This window comes from Homalodisca vitripennis, chromosome 1 (assembly GCF_021130785.1).
Source record: "Homalodisca vitripennis isolate AUS2020 chromosome 1, UT_GWSS_2.1, whole genome shotgun sequence".
NCBI lineage: Eukaryota > Metazoa > Arthropoda > Insecta > Hemiptera > Cicadellidae > Homalodisca > Homalodisca vitripennis.
The window spans coordinates 108,358,555-108,378,036 of record NC_060207.1 but is presented as its reverse complement, the minus strand read 5'-3'; the positions used below and the strand labels follow the sequence as shown (position 1 = coordinate 108,378,036).

The following is a 19,482-nucleotide window of genomic DNA, read 5'->3' as shown; positions in this document are numbered from 1 at the left end:
TTCGTAACTGTGACTTCCTTCTGTACTGCCTTACACAAACCCGTGTAAGGCAGAGGAGTGTGCTGGTGATTACTCTGGGACTGTACAATTCTTACCCTAAAGACTCCATCGTGCATGAACCACGAAGGTCCAGTAGGATGTCATTGCGTTTGTGACGTTTTATTAGCAAACCCTATCTATGCCTATGACTTATATCGTCTATAGGAATAGTCAACAAGAACTACTTAATAAAGCAGCCAAAGTAAACAAATAAATAAATTATACAGGAAGGTGTGAGAATATCCTACAACGAGAAGACGATCATTTTATGTATATCTTTTAACTTGAATAACTTAGATGTATTGCACGTTGTAATAGAAATCCACGTTGAAGAATTTTACAGAGGAAATATAAATAATACTTTTTTACTAGTCTTATGAAATAAGATTTGTACTGCAAACATTTGCGATGGTCCAGTGACTCTGATGTGCAGCCTACAGTACGAAGCAGAGCATGTGTATCAGGACATTATGTCTTCTTCTGTAACCGGAGAAAGTAAGGACAGATAACTTTCACTGTCAGTGACTCCCTGGCCGATAACCCACCGTGAAGTTACGTTGTCTCGTGTGACGTGACAGTAGCACCTCGTCTGCGCCTGCGCCAAGTGGCGTCTTGTACATCACTTTTTTTCTTAACCTCAAAAACACTATTCGTCTCTACTCGATTATTGATATATTATTTAATACCACGCTCAATAACACTGCACTGATAGAATTCTTACATGACTAATTCTAGAAAGTCATATATCCACTTTGGTCTAGCTTGCCTTCCCAAACCGACATGGCACGGTTACCAAATCTCAACACAGATTGCAGTAGGACTGCCGAGGTAGCAAAATTTCTCTATCTTACCTGTGTTTACAACCAAATCTCACACTAGTTTTACTACCAATGTCAGGAATTAATATTTCATACAAACTTACAAAGTTTTGGGAGCTTCTTGGAATTTAAACTTGTTACGGTATCTTTTAAATCAAAGATTCCGAGGATAATCAGCCACTACACCATTTATGAAACTATTACCTTATAACTAAGTAAGCAAATAATCTTTCAGACGAAACTCTGCACTATAGTGTATAGCTAGATTTACAGTAACTCTTTCGCATCTCAGCGTAACGGATCTCGATCAGACATTAAAATTATAAACGTATGGATGTGCAACAATGTGTATTTTTTAATGTATTCGTTCAACAAAATTATTTAAAACACGCAATTTGTACAACACTAACATAAATGATTGCTAAGTAAAGAGTTGGGTTGTAAAATCCGAGTAAAACATGGAATTAAGTATCGACAGCCAAATAATGAGCGTAATGTATTCACTGTTCCATATATGACAAAGGTTACTCGGACCAGAAACTATCGTTATGGTTCTTGCTGTAGAGATGGAAAGTGTAAACAGAATAAGGGTTTGTTCGTAGTGAAATGTGGCACTTTATATGACAAAGGTTAATAAAGGTTACTCGGACCAGAAACTATCGTTACGGTTCTTGCTGTAGAGATGGAAAGTGTAAACAGAATAAGGGTTTGTTCGTAGTGAAATGTGGCACTTTATATGACAAAGGTTAATAAAGGTTACTCGGACCAGAAACTATCGTTACGGTTCTTGCTATAGAGATGGAAAGTGTAAACAGGATATGGGTTTGTTCGTAGTGAAATGTGGCACATTATATGACAAAGGTTAATAAAGGTTACTCGGACCAGAAACTATCGTTACGGTTCTTGCTATAGAGATGGAAAGTGTAAACAGGATAAGGGTTTGTTCGTAGTGAAATGTGGCACTTTATATGACAAAGGTTAACAAAGGTTACTCGGACCAGAAACTATCGTCACGGTTCTTGATGTAGGGATGGAAAGTGTAAACAGGATATGGGTTTGTTCGTAGTGAAATGTGGCACTTTATATGACAAAGGTTAATAAAGGTTACTCGGACCAGAAACTATCGTCACGGTTCTTGCTGTAGAGATGGACAGTGTAAACAGAATAAGGGTTTGTTCGTAGTGAAATGTGGCACTTTATATGACAAAGGTTAATAAAGGTTACTCGGACCAGAAACTATCGTCACGGTTCTTGCTGTAGAGATGGAAAGTGTAAACAGGATATGGGTTTGTTCGTAGTGAAATGTGGCACTTTATATTACAAATGTTCCCAGACGCTCGCAGTTCAAAACAGCAGTAGACTGTACGATGCTGGTGTACGGACCAGAAACTATCGTTACGGTTCTTGCTGTAGAGATGGAAAGTGTAAACAGGATATGGGTTTGTTCGTAGTGAAATGTGGCACTTTATATGACAAAGGTTCCCAGACGCTCGCAGTTCAAAAACAGCAGTAGACTGTACGATGCTGGTGTACGGAGCAGAAACTGTCGTTACGGTTCTTGCTGTAGAGATGGAAAGTGTAAACAGGATATGGGTTTGTTCCTAGTGAAATGTGGCACTTTATATGACAAAGGTTCCCAGACGCTCGCAGTTCAAAACAGCAGTAGACTGTACGATGCTGGTGTACGGACCGGAAACTATCGTTACGGTTCTTGCTGTAGAGATGGAAAGTGTAAACAGGATATGGGTTTGTTCGTAGTGAAATGTGGCACTTTATATGACAAAGGTTCCCAGACGCTCGCAGTTCAAAACAGCAGTAGACTGTACGATGCTGGTGTATGGAGCAGAAACTGTCGTTACGGTTCTTGCTGTAGAGATGGAAAGTGTAAACAGGATATGGGTTTGTTCGTAGTGAAATGTGGCACTTTATATGACAAAGGTTCCCAGACGCTCGCAGTTCAAAACAGCAGTAGACTGTACGATGCTGGTGTATGGAGCAGAAACTGTCGTTACAGTTCTTGCTGTAGAGATGGAAAGTGTAAACAGGATATGGGTTTGTTCGTAGTGAAATGTGGCACTTTATATGACAAAGGTTCCCAGACGCTCGCAGTTCCAGAACAGCAGTAGACTGCACGATGCGGGTGTACGGACCAGAAACTATCGTCACGGTTCTTGCTGTAGAGATGGAAAGTGTAAACAGGATATGGGTTTGTTCGTAGTGAAATGTGGCACTTTATATGACAAAGGTTCCCAGACGCTCGCAGTTCAAGAACAGCAGTAGACTGCACGATGCGGGTGTACGGACCAGAAACTATCGTCACGGTTCTTGCTGTAGAGATGGAAAGTGTAAACAGGATATGGGTTTGTTCGTAGTGAAATGTGGCACTTTATATGACAAAGGTTCTCAGACGCTCGCAGTTCAAAACAGCAGTAGACTGTACGATGCTGGTGTATGGAGCAGAAACTGTCGTTACGGTTCTTGCTGTAGAGATGGAAAGTGTAAACAGGATATGGGTTTGTTCGTAGTGAAATGTGGCACTTTTATATGACAAAGGTTCCCAGACGCTCGCAGTTCAAAACAGCAGTGACTGCACGATGCTGGGTGTACGGACCAGAAACTTATGTTACGGTTCTTGCTGTAGAGATGGAAGGTGTAAACAGGATATGGGTTTGTTCGTAGTGAAATGTGGGCACTTTATATGACAAAGGTTCCCAGACGCTCGCAGTTCAAAACAGCAGTAGACTGCACGGATGCTGGTGTACGGACCAGAAACTATCGTTACGGTTCTTGCTGTAGAGATGGAAAGTGTAAACAGGATATGGGTTTTGTTCGTAGTGAAATGTGGCACTTTATATGACAAAGGTTCCCAGACGCTCGCAGTTCAAAAACAGCAGTAGACTTACGATGCTGGTGTATGGAGCAGAAACTGTCGTTACGGTTCTTGCTGTAGAGATGGAAAGTGTAAACAGGATATGGGTTTGTTCGTAGTGAAATGTGGCACTTTATATGACAAAGGTTCCCAGACGCTCGCAGTTCAAAACAGCAGTAGACTGCACGATGCTGGTGTACGGACCAGAAAACTATCGTTACGGTTCTTGCTGTAGAGATGGAAAGTGTAAACAGGATATGGGTTTGTTCGTAGTGAAATGTGGCACTTTATATGACAAAGGTTCCCAGACGCTCGCAGTTCAAAACAGCAGTAGACTGTACGATGCTGGTGTATGGAGCAGAAAACTGTCGTTACGGTTCTTGCTGTAGAGATGGAAAGTGTAAACAGGATATGGGTTTGTTCGTAGTGAAATGTGGCACTTTATATGACAAAGGTTCCCAGACGCTCTCGCAGTTCAAAACAGCAGTAGACTGTACGATTGCTGGTTGTATGGAGCAGAAACTGTCGTTACAGTTCTTGCTGTAGAGATGGAAAGTGTAAACAGGATATGGGTTTGTTCGTAGTGAAATGTGGCACTTTATATGACAAAGCTTCCCAGACGCTCGCAGTTCCAGAACAGCAGTAGACTGCACGATGCTGGTGTACGGACCAGAAACTATCGTCCACGGTTCTTGCTGTAGAGATGGAAAGTGTAAACAGGATATGGGTTTGTTCGTAGTGAAATGTGGCACTTTATATGACAAAGGTTCCCAGACGCTCGCAGTTCAAAACAGCAGTAGACTGCACGATGCGGGTGTACGGACCAGAAACTATCGTTACGGTTCTTGCTGTAGAGATGGAAAGTGGTAAACAGGATATGGGTTTGTTCGTAGTGAAATGTTGCACTTTTATATGACAAAAGGTTCCCAGACGCTCGCAGTTCCAAAACAGCAGTAGACTGTACGATGCTGGTGTATGGAGCAGAAACTGTCGTTACGGTTCTTGCTGTAGAGATGGAAAGTGTAAACAGGATATGGGTTTGTTCGTAGTGAAATGTGGCACTTTATATGACAAAGGTTCCCAGACGCTCGCAGTTCAAAAACAGCAGTAGACTGCACGATGCGGGTGTACGGACCAGAAACTATCGTTACGGTTCTTGCTGTAGAGATGGAAGGTGTAAACAGGATATGGGTTTGTTCGTAGTGAAATGTGGCACTTTATATGACAAAGGTTCCCAGACGCTCGCAGTTCAAAACAGCAGTAGACTGCACGATGCTGGTGTACGGACCAGAAACTATCGTTACGGTTCTTGCTGTAGAGATGGAAAGTGTAAACAGGATATGGGTTTGTTCGTAGTGAAATGTGGCACTTTATATGACAAAGGTTCCCAGACGCTCGCAGTTCAAAACAGCAGTAGACTGTACGATGCTGGTGTATGGAGCAGAAACTGTCGTTACGGTTCTTGCTGTAGAGATGGAAAGTGTAAACAGGGATATGGGTTTGTTCGTAGTGAAATGTGGCACTTTATATGACAAAGGTTCCCAGACGCTCGCAGTTCAAAAACAGCAGTAGACTGCACGATTGCTGGTGTACGGACCAGAAACTATCGTTACGGTTCTTGCTGTAGAGATGGAAAGTGTAAACAGGATTATGGGTTTTGTTCGTAGTGAAATGTGGCACTTTATATGACAAAGGTTCCCAGACGCTCGCAGTTCAAAAACAGCAGTAGACTGTACGATGCTGGTGTATGGAGCAGAAACTGTCGTTACGGTTCTTGCTGTAGAGATGGAAAGTGTAAACAGGATATGGGGTTTTGTTCGTAGTGAAATGTGGCACTTTATATGACAAAGGTTCCCAGACGCTCGCAGTTCAAAACAGCAGTAGACTGCACGATGCTGGTGTACGGACCATAAACTATCGTTACGGTTCTTGCTGTAGAGATGGAAAGTGTAAAACAGGATATGGGTTTGTTCGTAGTGAAATGTGGCACTTTATATGACAAAGGTTCCCAGACGCTCGCAGTTCCAGAACAGCAGTAGATTGCACGATGCGGGTGTACGGACCAGAAACGATCGTCACGGTTCTTGCTGTAGAGATGGAAAGTGTAAACAGGATATGGGTTTGCTCGCAGTTTTCTAAATATATTCGTGTTAAACAAACTTTCACCCCTTATTACTCTTGCCTTAACCCATCCGCGTTGCCAAATTTAGTATAATAGTCTTCGGAAACATGACGTTGTGTACAAACATATGTTAATTTTAATATAGTGGTATGAACTCACTTTGAACAGTAAATTATTTAACTACATTAAGAAATCACTTGAGCCATCTATTTGGAATAACTACTTTAGTTTATCTTTTATTCAATATTATTAAAACTATAAATTACTTTTATCAGTGTTTCAATACTTTGTCACTAATTTTATCATCCGATACAGCAAATCTAATAACAGTGTTGTAGTTAATATTGTAATATGAAATGGTAATTAATGCCATGATGTGTTCAATAGTGATATTTCTGGATTAACTAGGTGTAAACAGTAGAATTCATTTCTGAAATAATAGTTTACCAAATCTAATATAAAAAACACACAAATTATTATATGTGGAACATGGAATGGTGTGATTTTAGATTTATGAACTATCTTCCTACATAAGAGATATCTTTAAATGGAAATAAATCATTTTTTCCTATTTCAACACCAACCAGTCTTTAAACTTTACAGGAAAAGTTACTAGTAACTTTGTCTTTGATATCTGCATTACAGTACTAACCAAGCACTGCTTACTTAATATTTACTAAAACGTACAGTTAAAAGTATATTTTTACTAAAACTTATAATTTTCTTATCTAGATATTTTCTTACTCTTTTCTCTAAACGGTTGCAGAAAATTTTGAAATTAGAAGTGTTGTTACTATCATACTTCAAGGACGTATCCAGCGAGGGAAACGTAGAGACCAAGGAGTCCGGATGTTCTATTTTTCCATTACTATTTTTAGTACACGATTATTATTATTTAAATAATTCAGTATTACTGACATGTACTGCTGAAATATCGTTCTCAACAAAGCAACGGGTCTAGAACTGTTTAGGGACAAAATGGGACCTTATTCTCTGTTCACTACGGAAAAATATCAGTTGTCTTGACCTCTCTGAAAATTTTTTCCTGGCTACTTTCTTGTCAAGCTTACGCTATTATTACAAGATTATAAATGTGAAAAAATTGATAATAAAATATAATATGTAATAAACTTGACTCATCGCACAGAGATTTCCTTCTAGCTGTATTATCTTAATTTTATACGAGTTAAACTAGCTAGTATATCAATTTTTAGCCCGTAACAGTCTAGAGAAGCCATATCGACACAGTGACGTGTTGACTTTTCGCATAGAAAGTTCATTTTTTTACTTTATTATCTGGGCTGATATAGGTTAAAACCCACGTTTGATGTTTTATCCACGTAATATTTGTTTTAGGTAATTAAAAAAGCCTCTTAAAAAGATTCAAGCGAGTAGTTGTGTTAAAACTCTATATGAAAGATAATTGAGATTTTAAAAACTACAGACTCGGGTAGAATTTAAACGTCATAATATCACGTATAGTATGCAAAGGGCGAAGGTTTGGTCCAATCTGTACACTACTTATCACAAGTAATGTCTGTAATACCTATTAGTTTAAAGTATTTGCATATTAGAAAATGAGAGCTAACTCTCAAGGACTGACGACTGGTTCTCCACATCTATGAAACGGTTCACCTTGTTCGTGCCAGTCGGATCTAAGCCGCGAGTTTGATGACCGGTTGTGACCTCTGATGTGTAAACCCGAATACGGACTTTTGTAGCGAAACTGGTTGTTCCCACTTGATGTCATAATACCTACAATGTTCTGTGTTATTGTAACGTCGAGTCTTCAAGTCATTCATTAGTAGTTGAGTTAGACAAAGTGTATAAACATGTAAGACGAAGATATTCACCATCAAAAAGTGTGTAGAAACGCAAATAAACAATTTTTATAGTACAGCAAAATTAAAGTACATAAATACCACACACAGTTGAGTAGTAGTGTGTAGTGTTTAATCGGTTCTGGGATTTAGAATAAGTTTGGTTTTGGCCTCCATCAATTGTTATTTAGAGCATCTACGACTTCGAATTCTATGTTTTTACAGTATTGCCATACGTGTTAAATAATAAACACACAGCAATTGACCTTTATTGTAATTTCGTACAGATAAAACTTGTCAATTTCTTCATGCTAAACTATATTTATCCTAGTAGTTTGTTTAAAATTTATCATCAACGCATTATTTGAAAAGATACCAAGATTTTAAGAATGAATTTAGCTCCAGCGCTGATGTTCAAATGCACTAGCTGATCGATTATTTAATAAATGTTTGGCAGTGGAAAAATAATTTTAGGTGGTCTTTGTGTGTTTTTAAAGAATGGTATGCGCAGCAAATATAAGTTTTGAATGTATTTCCTAGTCCTCTGTATAACAGAACTGACTACAACAAGGAGAAGCCCTGCCAGGAACAAAGGTTCCTTGACCTTCATCAACATTCAGCAGGCTCTGGCTTGAAGGTTGCTGACGAACGCTAACTGAGTGCGGCCCAGGCAGGTAGCAGGTTTCGTCACCTGAGAGCACGAGGGAACGATCTACTAGCCTGATGTTTCCCAACAACCGGTCTTAGCTGGGGTCAACTTGCGTCACCTGTCCGAGCCACAACTACAGCTGTTACACAAGTCACGTGATTAACAAAACGTTCATAATCAAACCAAACTTTGCCAAAGACGGGACAGTTATTTTTTAATCAAACATTTTGGATAGAACTATTAACAGGTCAAAATTTGTAGACAAGCAGACAGTAAGTAGCTATGACCAGTAAATCTCCTAAAAATTTAAACTCATATTTACTAGGCCTAGATTTAAACTCAACTTTATATATATATATATATATATATATATATATATATATATATATATATATATATATATATATATATTGGTTGAACACGACAAACAGTTGGTACATAAAGAAGATGATATAATATTGCTGAGTAAAATGTATAATCTATAAATCATCTCTAGTTTTAATCTTTTCAAATCTACCAAATGGTCTCGGGAACCACATCGGTCCCAGTGACTAATTTGTCATAGATAACATATAAAGACACTCCATGCACAATACTAAAGACTAGGACAATTTGAGATAAACTATAAAGCTCCTAGCCTGAGTGCATACGGTATCCGTTATACGTTTGATTCTTTTATTATGCTCTAGAAGCACATTCTTTTATTAGCTTATTTGTTTTTTTTTTTTTTTTTTTTTTTTTTTTAATGAGGCTGAGGAACAACTAGCCACCAATAACAATGGTAACATGGTTTACCAAAGATGTAGGTCTTGACTTTACATCCGGTGGTATCTAATTATATTCTGGAGGTACGCTAATCTATCTACATCTAAATAGATATTGAACATGCATTAAGCTCTAACTAATCATTGTAGCCTACATTCATATTGAGACGTTGTGATGAGACATGGTTTTGATGTACCGATCGCAAGTGATACCTCCCAAGTGTACACTTGACATGTACAACATTGTGCTGTTGATAGAACCGAGTGAGATGGGGTGCGGGTACGAGAGCGAGGGCGAGAACTACGAGTGCACCCTCGGGCCTGAGCTCCAGATGACGGCCCAGACAGAACTGCGGGAGGACGACATTACGAGGAGACAAGCCCTTACACAGATGAGACAATGGATAGACATGCACCCTGATATACATAACTGCCGAAAAGGTTCGTCCTTGATTCCTTTTGGCCGTCTGTGTGATTCGTGTCTTAATTGTAGTAATAAAATAATCGTGTCCTAACCTTCTATGATGTTTTCCAAATTCATCAATTCTTGATTATGTTCCCAGTTTTAATTTTTTTATAGTACAAAATTAATGCTGTTGTCAAACTTGTATAGAAGAATAACTGACATGACGTAACATGCCATTAGTCTATAAATCTTATAATTAATTATTTATGCACGAGTCACGTATGAGAATTTTCCCTATCCAGCTAACCAATTATTAATCAGTTAAACTAATTAATCAAATTAAACTAATTATTGACTAATTAATAATTAGTTAATTGAATACATTAAACAAACCAATACAAATATGTATATTCAACAATGAAAGTTCCAACAATATTTGTTATTCAATAATAAAAGTAACTAATCTAATAAACTTAAGATGTTTGTGATATAAGTAAAAAAAAGGTTCTGACATAACCTTTATGCTCAAAATGTTTTGGATTTTATTGATTATTATGAAGTAAATAACTTCAAACCAAATCAAAATATAATTAATCTAATTATAGTTTCTATTTCTTTGGAGGTTTTTATAAGAACAAAGATAATGGAAGTGTGGAATATTTCAAGATTGACCTTCTGACATACGAGTATTTGGATGTGGATCTATTTTGCAGATGCTCCATTCCTGCTAAGGTTCCTGAGGACCAAGAAGTTCTATCTGCCATTGGCCCAAGAGATGCTGGAAAAGTACCTGACTGTAAGAGAACTCTATCCTCACTGGTTCCAGAAGCTAGATGTATTGGACCCTGCTATCCAGGATATCCTTGACAGTGGGTCTGTATCATTATTTATAAATTGTTTCCCTTCAATTTGGATTATTTCTAGATTCAAGGAGTTCTGTAAGGAAGATCACCCCTAGGGTCTGTGGGTTAACCCATTTCCTACTATCATTTTCTTGTTTGGAAAAATCTCCAACAATTTATAATGTGCAGAGCCTGTTTAATACTTTGAATATATTACATAATTTGTGGTTCTGGCAGTGAATGAGCTGCATTTGAACAGTATGACTACATGCTTTCATGTAATTATGTTTTTTTTATAATTAGATTCATATGACTATTTTGGGGGATTCTGTCAATTCTAAGTTAGCAGTAATACAATAACAATTAGAAAACATTTAAAATATGAGATAAGTTTAATAGTTTTAAATATCACTTTAAAAGATTATAAATCTTTAGTCATCCTTGGACCACAATGTTACTTATGAATTTGAATGTTTTACATGCAAACATCATCAATTCATTTATTTTCTGAACCTAAATAAAAATATCTCTTAATTATGTTGACAAGAATTCTTTGTACAAGCAGTCATTTTATGTTATACAATTAACATAATTAATTATACTACTAGAGTAGTACAATTGTATGGTCAAGACAGGCTCTCTATTATCTTTATGATATTTTTAATACAATAAGTATAAAATTTGTATATTAAAGTTTAGTGTTGTTTGTTATGGAGTTGAGGAATTGTCTAGTTCTGTAACAAGGAGCCCTAATGTTCTAGTTCCCGTGGCCCAATAATGCAGCCCCATGTACAAATAGAAATAAATACCCCTAACTCTTCAATCCAAGAACTTGAACAAAGTATTATGGAACTCAACCCAGAAAATACTGGTGACTAAAATTGGTTCTACATTGTTGGATAAGAACAATTTTTTTTTAAAATCACAAAATAACAAACTAAGCAGTAAGTTGGCCAAAATGTAAGAATTAGAAAGCTTGGAAGAAAAATATATTACCACCATGGAAAACTTAAAAAAAAGTGCTTAACTGGAAACACTAACAGTTAGGGAAAAAGAAAATGTTCACAAGATGTAAAATATTTTTGAGACCATGACATAAAGTAAGCATAACCTCAATGAATACAAATTAAAAATAAATGAACTTGACAGAAAAAAGAAAACTCTATAGTGGAGAAAAATGTGAGTCACAAAGAAGAAAAAGTTTATGAAAAACACTGAAACCCAAACAGAACGTATCAATAATTCAATAAATTCAACTCTTCCTTTTCTTATCATAGAAATAAGACTTGTATGGAAAAATCAGAATTTATTCGAAGAAAATCTCAAACTTTTGGAAGCACAGGTGAAAAATCAGACAGGCAACGAGAACAAAACATCAGTAAAAAACAATGGGAAAACAAGGAATCCTACCTGTATGCTGTACTCCTCTTAAAGAACCTCTCAAGGGATCAAATAGCGCCAAGTAAACACAAAACAAATTTAGTGTTTCCCTGCAAGTTCAAAAGATGAAAACCTCAAAACACAGCCCCACAATCAATACAGCCATGTACCTATGTCACCAGTATATGTCCTCAACAGATCCCTAAAGCCAATAAGCAATCAATGCCCATGATCCCTAATAACACTGACAAACTACCTCCTATTTCTGCTAAACTCCGAGATAAGAATGAAAGCATTGAAGAATTTTTAAATAAAAATTTAGTCAATAAAATAACCACACCTGACCAAAATCAGTCTAGGAAAAACCAGTTGAGTTCTGACAATAAAACTCTGGACCAAAGCACAACAGGGAGAATTGGACAAACTCTGTCAAAAAAACTGCACACACAAGCAATACTTGGGAGAATCAGTCAAACTCTGACTAAAAAACTGCATACTTACACAATAACTAGGAGAATCAGTCTAACTCCGACTAAAAAAACTGTCCAGCACTGATTATGACAGTGACTCCAGCAACATTGCAGGATAATTTTTACCATTAAATGAACTTACTAATTTATCCACTCAAATTTTCCTTTTTTAAAACAGAATCAACAAAAAAGAGAAAATACAAAAGAAAAATATTTTGGAACAAAATATTAGTGTAGCGCAGCACAGAGACCTAGGATTATCACACACAAAAAATACTCCATCAAATCTTCTCATGCTGCATCAAAATACACAAGAAATTTCAAATAAAATTTATAGACTTCGACATCTAGTTGAGATAGAGAAGTCAAACATCTTGATTCTGACAGAGCATGGTATTAAATATTACCAAATAGAAAACACAATCAAAACCACAGGATACTGTCTTAAGGTCTACTTCTGCAGAACAAAACATAGGAAGGGTGGAGTTGCTATATATGTTGACAAAAACCTTGAGAAACACACAGAAGAACTTAGTGTTGTCCAGTTATGCAGTTATGCAGAGAGTTTACACTTAAGGCTGCATTGATCAAAGTCAGGCTTAAAAAACAGTTATCCACATTCTAGGTATATACAGATACCCCCAATGGAGATTTTAAGTCAGCGCTAGACATACTGTCCAATATAATCATTGGCACAAAAGCAGACAACTATCCTCTGGTCATAATGAGGGACATAAATGTTGGCATTTTAAATCCTGACAGAAGAAGTATTTTATTAAGTGAGATTCTGGCCTCTCATAACAACAGTAGGATACAACTCCCAACAACTCGTAGAAATACCCCTGATACAAAATCCTCTATCGACTGGATTTGCTCTAATATGGACGTTGAGAAGCTTGACACAGAGGTTATCCAAGCTGGCATCTCAGACCTTACTGCCCAAAGCTGTGAGGTCAACTTTGCTGTAATATAGAGTAATCCACTCAGAATGGGTCACTGCCTCAGAAGAAAAAATCTTCAAGAGCTGGAATGCATACTCGGTGAAAAGAACTGGTCAAAAAAAAATGTACATACTGAAGATGCTGATGAAGCTTTTGAAAGACTAAGCAGTACTATAAGATTTTCCATGGATACAGCATGCCCACAGAGTAAATAAAAACGTGCCAAAAACTAAAACTCAAATACTTTGCTGATCATGAAGCTGATAAATTAAAATACAGATACCTGGCAGCCCTTCATAAATATTAAGTGGACAGGATCTATTGATGACAAGGAAGAATCAATAACTATGTAACTAATTTTAAAAAAACCTACGACTGAAACTCCTCAGAAAACAAGCAACTTCTGACCATATCGCCCATGCTAACAATAAATCCAAACCTATGTGGAAAATCAAAAACACAACGTGGTTCAAGAAAGAAAAATCAATGAACAAAATAAAGCTGGAAGTTAATGGAAAAATAATCAACAGCTCTGTAGAGTAAGTAAGAGACCATCTAAACTCTCACTTTGTACACATAGCAGAAAACAATGGGATCTAAGGACTATTTCACCACCTGTATAGCCAGCACTTCAACAGCTTGTACACTTCGAGAAACAAATGAAAATGAAGTCAGAACAATCATTAACAACCTCAAATAAAAAACTCATCTGGTTTAGATGAAATTTCTTCAAAAATTCCAAAATTTTGCTCTGAAGAACTTGCACTGCCCCTCGTCAACATATTGAATAAGTCTTTTAGAGATGGTAAATTTCCTTCAGCCCTAAAACTAGAAAATGTGTATTGGAAATATAAAAATGGAAGCTAATTAGACTTCAGTAATTATAGACCTATCTCTCTTGTATCTACTTCTCAAAACTGTGAGAAATGATCATTCTCAGAAGACTTACTGGACCGCTGTGCAGAGCATAATTTACTGACAAACTATCAACATCGCTTTACTAAAGGCAGGTCCACCACCACTGCAATAATCAAAATGGTAGAGTCTCTTATAGATAGTATTGAAAAAGGGAGTTTAACAACTGGAATATACCTAGACTTTAGTAAAGCTTTTGACTGTCTCAGCCATGATCTCATCGTCCGGAAACTAGAAAACTTGGGAATAGCAAGATCAAAGTTGGTTCCAAAGTTACCTGAAAGGACAAAAAAACTGGTTGAGCTGAGAAAAACGGAAAATGGAATATTTAATTATGTAAAATCCACTCTCCTACCTGTAAGACGCCTCAATACATTGGAGATGCATGCTTGACCTTGATGTATGCTGACGACACAACCTTGGTATTTAGTGAAACCTCAACTGAAAATCTGACATAGTTTTTGGGCATAACTCTTGATAAAAACCTATACTGGACTTCTCATGTAGACATACTCTGTACAAAATTGAGTTTCAGCCTCTTTGCTATCAAAAACATCAAAGCTTCTACTAAGGAAACAACTACAATAGCTGCTTATTTTGCTTTGAGGCTCACATGAGATACAGTTTAGTAGCATGGGGAAGAACCTCAGCTAATTAGATTCAAAGGGTACTAAAAAAAAAAAACAAAAACTCGCTGTCCACTTAACAGCTGTAGAGAAGTCTTTAAAACCCATAAGATCCCCACTATCATATCACTATACATTCAAGAAACTGTAATGCACGCAGTAAAAGAGTGTCTACCAAAGTGGGGTGAAGTTCATCAACTACAACCACAGAGACACTACTTTGTATGACCTTCCAGCACATCGACAGTTGTTGTTCGACCTATGTATGTGACAGTTCGAAAAGAAGCCCACATACATAGTGAGGAACCTTCACATCCACCTGCCATCATAGCTGAGAGAGAAAGGAGAGAAGAAACCCAAACCGGCACTACACAAATGGCTTGCTGACCGCCCATTCTACTCCATAGAAGAATTTTTTCAAAAAGCATTTGGCATTTGAATTTTGCAATGTAACCTTTTGTATCATTACAAAACATTGTATTGTGTGAAACATACTTGTATTACTTACTATGACGCTGAAACTTTTCTCAATGAACATGTTAATAAAGAATCTTTGTCTATCATCTATTTCAACATTGTTCCTTTATGAAACCATAAGACACCCAACGAGAAATAATCTTTGAGAACTAAAGCTCTTATAATAAATCTATGCACACAAACAAACAAAGAAGGTACACTTTTAAAACCTTGCAGTCATCAAGTAGTAATTGACCAGTATTGTTATGAAATGGTATGCAGAGGATAAAATACGAGAATTGGCTTCATCTTCAGTAAAAGTGAAGGGGAGATAAGGTGCTGAGGAGTCTGGAGATCCAGGTGTTTGATACTGCTGTCAGATAGAGATGGCCGGGGTCACAAGCAGATCTCTTGCCACATTTGATACCTATAGTTTGACATCCACTAAGATAGTCATAGCCCACGATATTGTTGACAGAGAGTCTTATGGTTAATGAAAAAAGATAATTGAAGGTCTACCTTTTCAGGTATTTGGTGCCGTTGCCAGAGAGAGACAGCGAGGGTCGCAAGGTGATTTTCTCTTGTGCTGCCAAATTTGATCCCTACAAGTACACCTCCGCTCAGATGGCCAGAGTTCACAGTATTGTTGTGGAGAGTCTCATGGATGATGAAGAGAATCAAATTACAGGTTTGCAATATTACAGTGCTCATAAATATTCATAATTTATTGTTCAATCTCTTTCCAATCCCTTAGATGTTACAATCATTTTACATTAATATTTTCCTAAGGTTTGTCTTTTGAAAAATACCTTAGGTGTGACTCCTTATTATAATAGGCAATAAATTCTAGAGAGGGATATGTAATGGCTGAATTTCTTTAGTCAGTATTAAAGCAAACCGCATTAAGTATCTGTTTATCTATTTTAGCTTATTAAAAAATGAACAATATATTATACTTGAAATGTGGCCTAAACATTTCTTTAAATAATGGCTTTAATATTCACAAACACTTATATTTCCTAAAATTAAAAATCTATTTATTTTCTAAATAAAAAACTAATAATATTTCTAATCAAGGCTACCATTATTTTATATAACTTTATATCTATAGTAAACAATGTGAAATTTAATCTTAACAATATAAAATATGTAAACTCAAAATAAAAAATGTGAATTAGAACAGCAGTATTTGTTACTCAATTTATTACAGAAATGTACCTACTTTGATATCTAGAATGTTGAATATTGCAGCATTCAAACTCTTAAACTAATTTGCTTAACGTATTCATTCAGTATACAGAAATAACTGGCGATCTTAATCTATGGCAGATCTAGTTAACACACTGAGTGTTTCTATCCCCAAAAAGATTGTCACTTCTGCCTTTTTTATATTTTCCAGTTGAATCTACTCTGGATTCAGGAAAAACTGATTATGATACATCAGGACAACTCAATAGATGCCCAGGATACTCTTGTAATAAAATATTACTATTTATAATTAATTCTAGTTCAGATATTTGAAAGTTTTCATAGTTAAATTTTACACTGTTTTATTACCCACTGTTTGATTTGTAACATAAGTTTATTCAAAATAAGGTTTACTTTCATTAAAATCAAATTATTATTAATTAGTTTAATTTAAGCCCTTTTTAATTTATTTAAACAAACAGTAAGTTCAATTATTACCATACAGTTGTATTGGTTCTTACAAAAGATGCATAATATCAATGAAAAAAAAAACAAATAAAATGTGCACCTACGTCATGCAGTGATGTTCTAGGGTACAGTCATGTCAATGACGAGTCAGGTCTGACGATGGGTCACATCAGCCTCTGGTCTCTCAACGACATCAGGCACATGCTTCCGCTGCATTCAGGTACTGTGCTTCCTTCACCCAATCTTATTTTCTTCTTCTCAATATTGAAAGTATTAGTAATTAATAATTTTATAAAGTTATGACAAAATATTTTTAATTAATTCATACTAAAAATTACACAATTTCTAAGTTCACTTAGCAGTGTTTTTATAATACATAATTTATCATGTACATGTAATATTATAAACATTTTTTGAATGGCTTGCACAAATATTTAAAAACTGTAATTGTGTTTTCAATTATATTTTTTAATATTTTAAAAGCATAAAGTTGGAGAATACTGTACATCATTACTACTAACATTATAAAAATAATTATATGTCCAATCTCTTTGCTAAGCGTGTTCTCTAAAGTACTAGAACGAATAGTTAAAGGTCAGCTAGTATCTTACTTGGAAAACAATAACATTTTAAGTGAAAATCAGTATGGATTTAGGCGGGACAAATGTATAAATGATGCTTTATTTGACATAAATAAAGATTTAAATACCAATCTATCTAAAAACAATAGATGCATGCTCATATTCTTAGACCTGAAAAATGCGTTCAACTCAATTGATCGCAGTATTTTATTGGACAAATTAGTAGCTATAGGCGTCCGCGGCACTGCTTTGGCTTGGTTTAGTAGTTATTTCAAAGAAAGGCGTCAAGTGGTTTCAATCTGTGGACATAATAGTGACGAACAAACTGTCGATTACGGGGTAATCCAGGGCAGTACGTTAGGACCAGTTTTATTTTTGATTTATATCAATAATATTTCCAGAATTAATTTATTTGGGAAGCTTTATTTGTTTGCCGACGACAGTTTGATTTTCATTTCAGGAAAAAAACTGGCGAGATGTTAAATTAAATGCAATGAGTGACTTAAAGACGTTAAAAAAATGGTTTGACCAAAATATTCTTTCATTGAATATTTCCAAAACAAAATTTATGCCTATTTCTTTGCATTCTAGTACAGAATATAATTTGACAGATCTAATAATTCATCAGTGCGGTAGTTACTCCAATTCGACATGTGGGTGCAAAGAAATAGAGCTCGTAAAACGCTATAAATACCTAGGAGTTGTTTTTGACTCTCGCTTAAAATGGTCTGAGCACGTTGATTATGTCCTTAACAAAATTAGAAAGTATATTTATGCATTTAGGAAACTAAGTGAAATTTTAGACGGAAACAAGATAAAATTAGCATATTATGCTTACGTTCAGTCACTTCTTTCCTTCGGTAACATTGCGTGGGGCGGTGCGTGTAAAACGCTTCTCGAACCTCTTTTCATTACGCAAAAGAGTATACTAAAGGCAGGGTTGAGGAAAAATGTGCGTTATCCAACTGAGTCTCTCTTTCAGGAATCCTCCCTACTTTCACTACGACAGTTATATATAAAAAATTTACTAATTCACATCTACAAAAATGCTAATACAATATTACCAGAAATTGTGCACTCTTACCAAACAAGATATTCAGAACATGTTGGTATTAATGTAATTAGATTAGATAAATCCTTTTCAAAAACCAATTCTTACTATATTTCACATATTCTATTTAGATACATATGTAACAAATTTCAGCATTTAAATTTATTTGAATCAGGTAGTATTACAAAATTTAAAAAGAATGTCACAGAACTATTGTTACAAATTGGAGTCCAAGGATCCGAGACTTTCATTCACTCAGACTGGGGACCAACCTGACCTTGACCCCTCCTCATCCCCCGGCGCTCGTCATATCGTATGTGGTCTTAATTCTTTTTGTCTAATACAATATTATCTCTTATCTCCTTCATCACACAACTACATTTCTACATTTTATGCCTTAAAACACACTGACACGTAACAGTAACACTTTTTTTTCGACATCTAGATAACATACACTTTTTAGTACAACTCTAGCCTACGCACAGGCTGCTTGCCCATGTAGGCTAATTTCCATTTAGAATATATATTAATATGTAATAAATAGTTTACTTAAATTATATAAATAATATTATCCAAATACTATACTTAAAATTAAATTGTTTTATTTGATCGCCACTTAGTAAGTATAGTAAAAGGGTAATTTACTATTTATCAAATGTAAATAAATGTAATATCTATGTGTATATGTTTTTGGAAATAAAAAATGTTTCTATTTCTATGTTAATTTGAAAATTACAGATCATATATAAGGTTATTATAACTCTACAGGTAAATAGAGTTTCACAGGGCGATGAGCATGAATTGGTATCCTGTATTATTTTGTATAAATATAACATTTATTTAACCTTTTTTACAATTTTTTGAATGGAAAAATTAAGATGTTTCCATAAAAAAATACGTTAAAGAGATAATAAATTATTTCTCTTCTCATACTACAGTAGTGTTGTTTTTTTTCAGAATTCCACACCAATGAGACACAAGTCGACACACTTCATTAATGTTCCCACATATGCTAACAAAGTATTTGACTTCTTCACCGCTTTACTCAATGAAAAATTGAAGAACAGAGTGATGGTA

The 19,482-nt window shown here is 35.7% G+C and overlaps 1 protein-coding gene across 1 annotated transcript in view; it reads left to right on the top strand.

Moving 5' to 3' along the window:
* LOC124368971 (clavesin-2-like) overlaps positions 1 to 19,482 on the top strand; it is a 33,308-nt gene extending 13,826 nt beyond the window's left edge. The window contains exons 2-6 of the mRNA XM_046826555.1: positions 9,340 to 9,522; positions 10,201 to 10,360; positions 15,645 to 15,805; positions 16,898 to 16,993; positions 19,363 to 19,482. Of these exons, the coding sequence (XP_046682511.1) occupies positions 9,351 to 9,522; positions 10,201 to 10,360; positions 15,645 to 15,805; positions 16,898 to 16,993; positions 19,363 to 19,403 (630 nt within the window). The 5' untranslated portion in view covers positions 9,340 to 9,350 and the 3' untranslated portion in view covers positions 19,404 to 19,482. The remainder of the gene's footprint in view (positions 1 to 9,339; positions 9,523 to 10,200; positions 10,361 to 15,644; positions 15,806 to 16,897; positions 16,994 to 19,362) is intronic.